Source organism: Colobus angolensis, unplaced genomic scaffold (genome assembly GCF_000951035.1).
Source record: "Colobus angolensis palliatus isolate OR3802 unplaced genomic scaffold, Cang.pa_1.0 Scaffold170, whole genome shotgun sequence".
NCBI lineage: Eukaryota > Metazoa > Chordata > Mammalia > Primates > Cercopithecidae > Colobus > Colobus angolensis.
This window is the reverse complement of record NW_012114822.1, coordinates 660,016-673,352: the sequence shown is the minus strand read 5'-3', so window position 1 is coordinate 673,352 and position 13,337 is coordinate 660,016. Positions and strand designations below refer to the sequence as shown.

At 41.8% G+C, this 13,337-nt stretch overlaps 1 protein-coding gene across 1 annotated transcript in view; it reads right to left on the bottom strand.

Annotated features, from left to right (window-relative positions):
- The window catches only part of RERE (arginine-glutamic acid dipeptide (RE) repeats), a 483,164-nt gene that overhangs the window by 59,476 nt on the left and 410,351 nt on the right, over positions 1-13,337 (bottom strand). The window contains exon 12 of the mRNA XM_011938300.1: positions 12,420-12,500. Within this exon, the coding sequence (XP_011793690.1) occupies positions 12,420-12,500 (81 nt within the window). The remainder of the gene's footprint in view (positions 1-12,419; positions 12,501-13,337) is intronic.

Genomic DNA, 13,337 nt, shown 5'->3' with positions numbered 1-13,337 from the left:
CCCTGGCTGGGGCCATTGTTGCCACTTTCTTCTCTTTGTAGACATTAAGTTTTACAAAGGGCTGAATGATAAAGGTCCACAAAACCTCATCCAGAATGGCTGTTGCAGGAAGCAGAGGCCTGAGCATCCTGTAGCCAGAAGCCCGGCCAGCAGGTATGCCAACTCCACAGGCCCACATGAAGAGCCTCCGTGAGGAAGATGTTACGGCAATAATTCTCTAAGTCTCCCAGGGATGAGATCAGGACAATGTACGGAAGGTGAAGTGATGCAGACTTCAGCTTAATAAAAAGGAAGGCGGCCCAAAAAATGGAACTGTTCAAAACCACAATGGCTTCATTTAATGGGTTAGACGTCCCCGCTCTGCAGGAATGCTGTAGAAGACTCAGGTGGTGAGAAATACCTCAACAGACAAGAAAGCTACTTCAAGGACTTCCTTCGGCAAGGCATTTCAAACAAGTTTTAACATGGAAAACACCCATCCTTCAAAGAGCTTGAAGCCCCAAGTGTAAATCTTCCAGGATGCACAAGACTCCCCAAGCCCTCATCCTCCCATTACTACTTAATGTCCACACTACATTGTTCGGCACTTGGTTTCCCTCCAACATGCACTGTGGCAGCCAGTCAGACATCCCAGGGAGCACAACCACAGCTCCCTATTTTCTCCCCATGCTCAATAAGCTCAGTAAATGCTTGATGATTGACTAGTATTAGGAATAAACTAGGAGCATTTTACATTCACCCCATCTAGTTAAACATCCCAAATAACAGATTTCCAGAAAAATGTTGCAACAAATGTAAGTATTTATAGACATGCCCGGTAAGGTATGTAGCATCTGGAGAAATAATAACTAGAATAGAGTACTGTACAAAAGAAAATGGTACACTTTTGTGTGAGTCTAAGATATACTGGACAAACGGGTATTCCTATTTGTAAACACTGACATCTTAATAAAAACACAAAATGACTACACAAAGCAGCATTACATCCTTTAACTCATCTGGTGGCCATGAAATGAACAGATGCACATGGACCCTTCTCCTGAGTCACCTGATAGATTTACATGATCAAAAGAAATAAGGGCTTCAGATCTTTTTTTTTTTTTTAAGAGATGGGGTCTTGCTAGGTTGCCCAGACTGGACTCAAAGATATCCTCCTGCCTCAGCCTCCCAGGTAGTAGGGACTATAGTAGGAGCATCTACCATGCCCTGCTAGAACTTCAAGTTTTGAAGGGCAAATTCACCCCAGAGGATAGAACAAATGCCAGTATTCTGGTTAATAGCCCCAGATGAGCCAGCTTCCCACCCATCCCCAGTAAGGTGGCAGACACATAAGGGAAGCCATCTTGGACCTTTCAGGCCAACCCATCTGCTAGGTGATACTACAGAGTGAGCTTTAGACACATGGCATGGAAACAAATGGCCAGTTGAGTCTCACCTAAATTCCTGATCTACAAAATTATTAAAACTATAATGTTTATACTTTTAAGCCAGTAAATTAAATATACTAAAAGGTTTTGGTTTTTAGAAATTTATTTAAAAGTTTTAGGGTTTTTCTTTTTAGCCTCACATTATCCAAAACATGTAGAGTTTGCCCCCAGTTCACTGGCTGTGCTTTACTTTGCGAAACTAGCCATGTATCCAGATTCATCGGGCCTGTTTCCTTTAGAACTTAATTATTCTTCCTATTGTTCCACAAATTACAGATTCTCTCCAAATGAAAACATTTCTCTCCACAACTTAAGGCCACAAACCTCTGACCTAATTCAATGTGTCTCATTAGCACATTTGCAAAACAGAGCACTTGTGGGAAGAAGAACCAAGTTCTGATCTTAGAAGCCCTGTGCCTAAGTCAATAATCACCGAGTCCCAAAGGTGCTGGATAGATGCTGCTCCAGCCCCGAAAATAATCAAACACACAAAAGTTACTATTAATATTTCTTGCCAAACAACAATCACAAAACTCCAACTCCTGCACGTGGGAACAAAGCGACAATGGCAGCAGCTGCAAATACATAAGTGAAGCATCACTGAAGAAAGTCTCCAACTTAATATTGCTCCCAACACCCTCAGTGGTGGTTCACTCGTACAGCAAAGACACGGGATAAAAAATTCCACAGACTGTTTTCAAGATAATAAAATGGCATATGATGATGACTCACTAACAGACTAAAAGGAAAAAATATCCGTCAACAGTCATAAGAAGCTTACAAAGCTGCAGAGATCTGGCACCACTAAAGCTCCTCCACCTCCCCTGGCTCTCACCTCCAGTACACACAAGTACGTGGGGCATACAAAGTCTGTGTGTTCATGTGCACACCCTTTAGGGATTAATTTGAAGCTAAGTTGCAATTGGCTAATGGCTTACTCTACTGCTTAAGACAGTATTTTATTATTGACTGGCTCAATAAACCTGCTGAGAAAAATAAACAATGGATTTCAATCTTATAAATAATCTAGAACACAGAACCGCTGTGCAAACATGAGAGCTGATTTACTGCGCACGATAAACAGAACAGGAAGGACCAGTGTGGCACAGTGAACCCCAAGTCCTAGTCCCATTGTCCTGGGACAGTAGAGTTCACTGGGGTTTTCTGTCTGTTACATAAAGTCGAAGGCCTGGGATATGCAGGTTTCAAACTGGTCTTAAAAAAAGCATTTCAAAGCAGAACAGGTTGAGAAGTTTTGGCGGTGCCAGCTCTCTGCAGCTTTGTAAGCTTCCTATGACTGTTGATGGATTTTTTTTTCCTTTAGTCTGTTAGATTTTGCTCACACTGAAGAGCAAAAGATGAGGAAAATGTTTCTTTAAAAATAATGAAGAGTTTTCATGTCTTAGAACCAATAATTATCTACCTATGGTTACAATGTATTTCTAACCTATCATTTATACATGTGTGAACACACACACATTTCATTTTAAGCAAATAATAGGGCCTGTTACAGGACTCTAAGGGTGCTATAATGAGGTATTAAAATGAGGTCCCTGCCCAGAAAGCTTTATATTCTATATAAATACATATACGCATTCATGCACACATGTGTACAGAATAAAAATGCATGGCAAAGAGGAACCAGAGTCAAGTACAAGACTAAAATAAAATACATTTTAATTTTTTTTTGTTTGTTGTTGTTTTTGAGACAGAGTCTCGTTCTGTTGCCCAGGCTGGAGCATAGCAGCGTGATCTCGGCTCACTGCAGCCTCGACCTCCTGGGCTCAAGTGATCCTCCCACCTCAGTCTAACAAGTAGCTGTAACTACAGGCGTGTGCCACCATACCCGGCTAATTTTTTATATTTTTTGTAGAGATGGGGTTTCACCATGTTACCTAGGCTAGACTTGAACTCCTGGGCTCAAGTGATCATCCCATCTTGACCTCCCAAAGTGCTGGGATTACAGACATGAGCCACTGTACCTGGCCAGTCTTAAGAGGGTGGAACAAAACCCAACTCTGAGGTGAAATGGGCCCTTTGTGTAACAGCAACCAGTCAGGGGAGGAGCAGAGGCAGCCCCAGCAAGACCTTTAGAAATGAGGGAGCTTCAGCAGGGCACCGTGGCTCATGCCTGTGATCCTAGCACTTTGGGAGGCTGAGCTCGGTGGATAACCTGAGGTCAGGAGTTCGAGACCAGCCTGGCCAACATGGTGAAACCTCATCTCTACTAAAAATACAAAATTAGCCGGGCGTGGTAGAGCATGCCTGTAATCCCAGTCACTCGGGAGGAAGAGGGAGGAGAACTGCTTGAACCCGGGAGGCAGAGGTTGCAGTGAGCTGAGATTGTACCATTGCACTGCAGCCTGGGCAACAAGAGTAAAACTCCAACTCAAAAGAAAAGAAATGAGGGAACTCAGAAACCTTTCAGAGAAGACCCCTGGCCCACCTGGCCCTTTCACTAGGGGCCATGAAGGTAAGCACCCTTATTTACCTTCAGACATCCCATCCTAGACAGCACAGGCCTGGGGTTACCAAAAGCTCCCCCAAAATCCCAACTCTGTCAACTGGGATTGTTTAGACATTTCAAAAGTCAGCCGGGTGTAGTGGCTCACGCCTGTAATCCCAGCACTTTGGGAGGCCGAGGCAGGCGAATCACAGGTCAAGAGACCGAGACTATCCTGGCCAACATGGTGAAACTCTCTCCACTAAAACTCTACTAAAAATACAAAACTTAGCTGGGCATGGTGGTGTGTGCCTGTAGTCCCAGCTACGCGGGAGGCTGAGGCAGGAGAATCGCTTGAACCCGGGAGGTGGAGGTTGCAGTGAGCTGAGATCGCACCACTGCACTCCAGCCTGGGCGACAGAGGGAGACTCCGTCTCTACATACATATATACACACATATACACATAAAATTTCAATAGTCAAATTGTGGGGATTACGATGTCACAATTGAGAGGATTTAGAAGAAGGATTTAAGATACCTGAGCAGAACAAAGAATTATATTTCCAAAGTGGGGTAGGGAGGAAGAAACACGGGCCATTAATACTGAAACTTAATTGAAAAATTAAACATCTCAGAAAACTTAGCTTAATGGAATTCTGGTTTCCCAAAGGAAAGTTTCTCCTGTTTGCTTTTCCTATTTACCTAACACAATTAATGGTTTTCAAATTACACATGACAGGAAAAAAAATTCTTACTGGCAGTGGGGGTACGCCTTTCCCATGTTGAACAGCTGGGACTGAGACTGAGGTTAACGTTTTGCTTTACTTTTCAAAACAATACTATTAATTTTTACTCTATTTTCCTAAGCATTACTCAAGGGTACGGTTTCAAATAAGATTAAAAACGAACTAGTTATTCAAGGATTATAATTTCAGATACATTCTGAAACTTAGTTTTAATGTCGGTTTCCTAACAGACTAGATAGATATATTTTTAAAATATCAGCAAACTAGTTTTCAAAGTCAGAATAGATCTTACAAAGCTAAAAAAGAATCTATGATATAAAATACAAGCTCCAAGTGGATAAATCCACTGAGTATAACCACAGTAACCACAACTTGTAAGGCTTTCTAAAGACCAATTCAATTCTTCCATTTGTTTTACTAACTAATAAAATGGTGAAGACCATTTAGGCTTAAAAGTCATAAATGTCTCCATCTAAAAGTCATCCAGGTAACTAAGACACAGCCAAATCATAAGAAATACAGGTTAGCAAATACCAACAGCAAATAAATTACTGATCCCTGCAAGCAACATTTTGTTCAGTAACACTTTAAAAGTACCAAACATACTTCATGTGAGTGCAGTTTCTAGAAGTAATACATTTCAAAAACTTAAAGCATTCTCATGCCATTCCCACTAGTTTTCATATGTAGGATAATGCCAAGGTCAGGCTGTTTACACTGAGAACAGCAACTATCCAAGGCCCTTGGTTTAAAAAGTCACCTAATTTTTTAATACCTCCTTTTCTTTCCAACATCAGCACCAAAAGTCTCTTACATACATCACTTACACAGGGGAATATCAGCCAGTCTCTCACAGATTACCCTCACTAAAACTGGACCACTGCCCAGTCAAATATCCATACAGGTCAGACTATCACAATTAATAGATTCACACCTCTGTTCCATTTTAATGGGAACAAACTCTCAGCACAGGAACAGCTATAGGATCACAGTACTTACTGCCAAAATGCACTGTCTATTTCTACTGGCAATCACTTTGGCCTCAAATGGAAAATTCCAACTGTTTATATCTATGTGAGCACAAATTATTAAGAAAAACAGCATGGCACATAAATGTCTTTCTTCTTTCCCATCTTGCCAGCCCCTCAAATAACTTACATTTCTTTTTCATATATAAGGAATGCAAGTAAAAGAAAGCAATGCCTGAAAACACTATGGTATTAAATATTTAAGACTGTGTAAACTTCATGTTAACAAGAGAAGGCCATCCTTCCACATAAAAAGGCTTATTAGAAACTGAAATAGAATCTGGCAAGGTCTAACTCAGACCACATGCCACAAAGTAAAGAGAAGAACAAGAGTTTTTGTATAAAATAAGACAGGAGTTACAATCATGTTTCTAGGAAAAAATGGGAGTGGGAATTGAGAAGAAAACTACATTAAGAAGTTCTGGCTTGCAGTCAGGCGCGGTGGCTCAAGCCTGTAATCCCAGCACTTTGGGAGGCCGAGGCGGGCGGATCACGAGGTCAGGAGATCGAGACCATCCTTGTTAACACGGTGAAAACCCGTCTCTACTAAAAATACAAAAAATTAGCTGAGCATGGTGGCGGGCACCTGTAGTCCCAGCTACTCGGGAGGCTGAGGCAGGAGAAGAGCATGAACCCAGGAGGCAGAGGTTGCAGTGAGCTGAGATTGCACCACTGCACACTCCAGCCTGGGTGACAGAGCGAGACTCAATCTCAAAAAAAAAAAAAAAAAATCCTATTAATGACAATGGAAATAAGCCCAGATACTTTCCTATATGTTTTGAAATATTTTGCGATAATTAGAAAAACAAAATCAAGCCCTAATAGTGAAACTTTACAATTTTAACAGAATTAAGACAGTATCATTTTAAGAATGATATACTATGTCGGCGCAGAATTCTGCAAGACTGCATTACTGTAAATAGTGGTGCTTCCTAAACTTTACTGTACTTTGGAATCCTCTGGGGAGCCTGTTAAAATGCAGATTCTGGCTCAAGAGACCAGGACAGGGCCTGAGAATCTTCCATTTTAATAACGGTGATGAGAGTGCTGGCCTGAAGAGCACACTGTGAGCGGTGAGGATAGACAAGGTAGAAGAAGGACAAGGTTTAAAAACAGAGTTCTTCTAAAGTACTGGTATGTGGCCGTGACACATTTGCACATTCTCAGCAGCATCAACTGACTAAGGAAGTTCATACTTTGTTATGTAACATTAGATTAAGCATTAATGAGGCCAGGAAAATTGTTTATCTAAGGTTATAATCTGAAGTTAAATAAAACTTCAGGCTGGAAACTCATATTGAATGCTAGAATCATTTTTAACCTCTTAATATTAACAGAATCTTGATTACTCAGTCTTGAAGTCCTTTCTCAATAGTATTTATTCCCTGCTGCAGGAATATGGTCTATGCAAATGATATTTTGCCTGAAGAAAAAAGTACAGCTAATGGCCAGTAGTTATGTACATATTTAATAGAATTCATTCCCAGAAATCTGGCTAAGAAAGGTGGTTGATTTTCATGTTATTTATCAAATTAAAAATTGAAATCTCTAATACCTTTCATCCCATTACTTAAAGTTAAAAACGTCAAAACTGGCTGCCCTTTCACTGGGCCCTTGGTCCCATTCAGTGACACATTTCCAATAGAGAAAATGAAGACAAAAGGCAGGCTTCCATTTCCATTAACTTTCAACTTTTAACTCCCCATCTCTGTCTTCCTACAAGACTAAATTATGAGAAGAGCCTCCTCTTTGGTCCCATCTTATACATACTTTCGGAGCACAGCTCTCACTTCTCTTCTTAAAAGCCTTAGATGGGTCCCATCCCCATACTCACCCATACACATTCTTTGGAGGGAGTTCAAGGTCCCCCAAAATCTACCCTGAAGCTATAATTTGGGCCTAAGTTATACTGCATCCGCTTATGCAACCTCCTTTCCAACCATGCTCATGTACTTTCTGGGCATGTTTTACAATTTCCTGTCTCCGTGCCTTTGTTCATAGCATTTCCTACGGCTGGAAAGTTGCTTTTCCTCCACCCTGTCAACCAGGGCCTGTCAAAAATGAATCCTTCCTTCAAAGCCCAGTTCAAACGCCGCCCCTCCAATTAGTTTTCTAGGAGCCTCTGTGCTCACTTTGTAGGGCCTGAACCTCCCCCCCACCAGGGCCCTTGGCACATTCTACCAAGTATGGCAGGCATATAAATGTCATGCTTGCTCCACGCAGGGTGGGATGGCACCTTGCTTCTCTTTATGGATACCCTACCCATTGCAGTGCTCAGTGGGTACCCAGAACTTTAAAAAGTTGAACTATATGCAAAATTTAGTTCTGATAATGGGAAGTGAATGAAAATGAGTTTCTGGTATAGTAAATATCAATGTACCACCAACTGGGATTACAAATGACACAAAACTTAATCTTTACTGGGCTAGGTGCTCAAAAATAAAAAGAAAGAGATGAGAAAGACAGCCAGAGCATGTCCCCTTTCACCTTCCATCTCCCTCCAGAGGCTAACACTTTGGGAACACCTCTTTACTACCAAGCTGGGGCAGATCAAATTGTCTTCTCACCAATCTTAGTTGCATCGGAGACAAGCAATGGCAGGTCACTGAGGAAGCGCTCCTGGACTCTGATCCGGCGCCAGCTGAATTTGTCTAAGTAATAGGAGGGAGACACAGCTATAAACAAAGGCCAGGATTCAAGGGACAATCATCCAGGTGCCAGACACAAAAAGTCTTTGGTTCAAATAACAGACATGTCCTCAGAGAAGAGATACGTCACCATCGCTTGAATAATTCTCTCACGATTTTGAAGAAAACTGCAATGTATAGACAAATCAAACAAAAAATTATTTTTGGATCATCCATGATTTTGTGCTATTCATAACATGGATTCACCTTTAGGTAATTAAGATTCTCTATCAGGCCTCCTATTTTTTCAGGCATTACCTTAACATCAAAGGTCACGTACCATCCATCTACCCAACAATAAATGACTTACACAAATATACTAACACCTAAGACTCTGATGTGGTTTATGACATACAGTGGCTTGAAGAGTGGTTTATGACATACAGAGAAGAGGTATACAGTCAAGGTGAATCTAAAATGCTCCACCCATATTCCTGACTACATTTCACCTACTAATTACATACTTTATAAGCATATTGAGGGGAGGGGAGGAAAATGGTTACAGAGAAAGACAGAATGGGGAAAAGTACAATAAACTACAGGATATTTGCACAACTGTGATACTAAAAGACTTGGCTTGTAGTTATCCTCTTGGGTACCCTGAGTTTAACACGTAATACCCATTCAACTAAGCCTCTAAAAACAGTTGGGTTTTCCGCAATCACAGCCACTATTCCCACTTCAGTGGGCAGCAGCGTTCAGAGAAAAGCCAGATTTAGCTCCTGTGTAATAAACACCAGAAACCAAAAGAGCTAGGGAAGCTGTTTACGTCTATGCCCACCAGGAACCCTTCTCTGCTATAACCGCATGAATGAACTGGTACGAATGAGAGTCTCAACAAAGCTTCAAGACGGAGGTTGTTAACTAGGCACTGCCCTCCCAAGTTTTTGGCAAGACAGATTAATGAAAAACAGGTAACTTCTTTTTATACAGGCTCAGTATATTTACAAGCAGAAAGTAATTCTGTACTCTTCAAAGCATTTAGCTACCACCTTATGTAGTATTTAAGGCAGATAGGAAGAATAATCATTTCCAAGTATTTTTATGCACTCTTTACAAACATCTCATTTAAATTCTCAAAATAATCAAAAGGATAGGAATTATCACCCCATTTTACAAACACAGAAATTAAAGGACAGAGGGGATGAAAAAACTGCCTAAGGTCCCAGAGCAAGTACGTAGCAGAGGAGGCAAGAATCATCATTTCGCTCTCAGGCACTGCAACAAGTAATGATGTACAGGCATTTTATAAATACCGCAGCACCTACACAACTCTCATGCAAAGAAACACCGTTTTACAGAAAATAACTCCCCAGTGTTGTCAAGATTTGACCTGAGCTTTCCAATGAACAGCTCAAGGGAGACTGCACAGTTAAAAAGAGATCATCAAGTACTATAGTTACCAGTAAGGCCAAGAATAGAACACAGGTCTGCTGATCTTCGCACCAATGCCCAATCGGGCATGTTCTTTTGGATGCTGACACCCTTCTGAAGTTTCATGTCACTTGAGAATAGCAAAGAAATGAGTTAATAATTCTGGTAGACAGAAGAAAATGTAAGTCAGGCATGGTAGCGCGTACCTGTAATCCCAGCTATTCGGGGGAGGATCCCTTGAGCCCAGGAGTTTGAGACCAGCCAGGACAACAGAGCTAGATCTTGTCTCATTTGAAAAAAAAAAGAGAGAATGTGAAAAGTACCTAGATTAGAGGAATTTGCTATAAAAAGGAGCATGACCATAACAATTCTACCCAGCAAGTTTTGAATCAACAACACTGGTACACGCAAATCTCATCTTCTGCAGCAAAAAGTAAAAAATGACCTCTGCCCTCCCCTCCCTGTGGGCTGTGAATGATTAGCTTGGCTATGCTGATAGCTAGAGAAAATAAGAAAATACAAGATGAGTGCCTCTCCCAGCTCATTATAATACTTACAGATTTACCCTACTACCAAACTCCTCCAGTGCAATGCAAAAGACAGCAAGGACACTATGAATATTTAGCAAATGTCAGGCAAAATAAATCCTCCATTGCTGCAAACAACTGTCTCATTAGTTCCAATGATGGTGACCGATGAAGACTTTGGAAATAGGAAGACTACTGGGTGCCACAGAAGGGGGAAAAGCTACAGGGTGTGAAACTGTGAAGGCCGAAGAGTGATGGGGAAACGTCTCAGGAAAGAGGCTAGTGGAAAAGACAATCAGAGAACTAGCTCAAAAGGTTGGTGTACTAAGAACGTCTCTGAAGGAGAATAAAGGCTATTTATTTACTGAGTCACACATCATCAATAAGAAGGGACAATCAAGAGCAGAAAGAAAAACAGAGTAGAAGAGCTTACCTAGGTTAAAGGTTACTCACATCTGCTTCCACTACGGAGATAAAACACTATATAAAATTATCCAGCATTTCCAAATGCCAAATTGCAGATTTTAGATTTAATGCTTAATCCTGCAATTATAAGTTTATTTTTTGAAACAGAAAGATGAAATAATTGTCAAGAGATTTCTGTATCAAATTCTTCATGGTTTGCAACTTTTAGCGGAGCACAGACAGAACTTGAGAGGCTACAATCCAGCGATCAAGAGAAATCTACTCACTGATCTCTTTTTCACTCAGCCAAACCAAACTTTCTACACTCGGGCAAAGGCATTTTAGTTTTTAATCGTATCAAACTTCAAGTCACTGAAATCCCCAGAAAACTTAAAATAGGTATCTCAATATTCCATATTAAATAACTCTAACCTGTTCTGGGAAGGGTAAGAAATAAGTTGACTATACAGATTGGCTTCATAATACATCTTAGTTTAATGTTTATATATAAACAGGTTTCTCTCTCTGTTTTATACCATTCTCAATATGATCCATCCTACCATATGAGATGCATAATACTTAAATTTAACTGTCATTGACTGATGCAAATCATCCATTTATATATACAAGACTATACTTGAAATCACAAAACCCTTCTTCCCCATGAGTTTATCACTGTCCTTGAGGTGCTATACAGGAAAAGTGTCCAGAAAAACAGCTCATTTTTTTAAAAAGACAGAATTAAACAAGAGGAAATCAGTAAACAACACCCCATTTAAAAAACTAAGCCAAAAAACCCAAATTCCCCACACACTTTTACAGTAGATATTCTTCCACCCATCTCCCACCTAACTCCCTAAAAAAAGCAGCTCAATGTCTAGGCAGATTAAACATGGATCACTCCTCCCAAAGTCCTGAAGAATGTTTCTCATTACTGAGTCCTCCCTTCACCCTCAGACAGTGGACAGTGGCTGGTCCAACTCCATCCCATCTGCCCTATCCCGTGGCCTAGCCAGAGGGAAGGCTCTCTCTTCATCTGCCTCTACACCACCAAGGAAGGAGATGAGGAGGGAGGCAACTACAGGGAAATGAGAATGAACTTCCCAGCACTCTCTTCATGTATTTTCCACTCTGCATTTTCCTCAGCAAATCCTTCTACCTCCCGTTTACCGAGCATATTTGTCAGTTCTGACCCCCAGCTTTGTGAAATACAAAGTAATTTTTTGTAAAGCTCCATTTAAGCAATTTACAAGATCCCCTTGTGTATCTGTCCAGTGGAAAGTGCAAACTTTTAGGGCTAGAATATTAAAGAGGTAAAACTCCTCTTCAAAACACATTTAAAAATGGAAAAAATCTCCACAGAACTCAAAGTATAATAAGCTACAAACCTCTGGTGTGGTTGATGACTTCTGCCAATTACCAAATTCAAACTAGTGATAAATGCTATTTCCTATTTCAGCCACTGTGTTTAAAATTAGATGTTAACTCTCCAACAATCCTTCCCCCACAACTAACCCTCTGTTCCCAAAGACCTTTCTGTTCTTAGAGTTACAACAGAAGTCTATGTTCTTCAGGCAGATAAGCATAATCTGTCACTTTACTATCTAAAATCATGAACTCAAATGAAAAATCAAGAGAGCAAAACGGAGAGAATTCTGGAGGCCAGCCCGAGTCTGAGCACAGCGCAGGGTTAAAGGAAACCATTTCATAAGATCAAATGTGGAGAGGCAGCAGGAGCAAAGAGGAAAAAATCAAGTTACATAAAGTCCAATTGTACTCACTGTTTCCTTATTGGGAAGCAGCTCCTTTCTAATTCTGAAGAAGTTCTTCCCGTACTGCCTGAGTCCCTTAACGAAGCGTTTCTGTGATAAAAAGAAACAAATGGGATGTAAAAACCAAAAACAAAACAGGATGTCAGCAAAGCAAAGATATCTACAATCAGCAGAATAACCACCACAAAAAAAGTCTCAGCTAGGGAATACTGACGAGGTTGGGAGAGCATGTCAGCAGCTCAGCTGGGACCCACTGGCCAGGGCAGGCCCCAACTATCTTCATCAGAACCCCAATCCCACCCACCAGGCAGGCCAGCACGTTTAAGAGAAGGACGTCCTGCATCTAAGGCTAAGAAGCAATCTGTCCCCTCTGCCACCAGGCACATTCTGGTGCACGAAGGTATAAATATGCTCCATGTTTTAATAAAACACAACCGCTTTCCCACCAGAGAACCAAGCTTCCCAGAAGTGTCTAGCAGAAAGGGGGAACAGAAACCAAACCTGGTGACTCTTCTCCAGAAGGAGACCCTAGGGGGTTAAAAGACCGCTTTCCCCTTAATCCAAAGAATTTGCCAGGAGGCACCGGAAGGCACCAGTATCGCGGAAGCCTACCGGGAACCCGAAACCCAGCCGGCCGGCCCCGCCGTCCGTCATTAAAAGCCACTCCGAGCCACCAGAGAATAACCAGCACCCCTTCCGCCCTCCCGAAGCCACTCGCCGCCCCCATCCATTTTCGCAGCAGTCTCAGACTCGTCCCCAACCCCAGCCCGGAGACTTTCACTTTGTCCCATGCCTCCCGAGCACTCCTCCCCGCCCCGGTGGGGGCAGCTCCTGGCTCTGAGCCCCCACCTCGGGGCTCCCAGCCTGGTCTCTCACCGCCGACCCCAGCAGCCACAGGTAAGCGCCCGGGGTCCGGGGCAGCAAGAG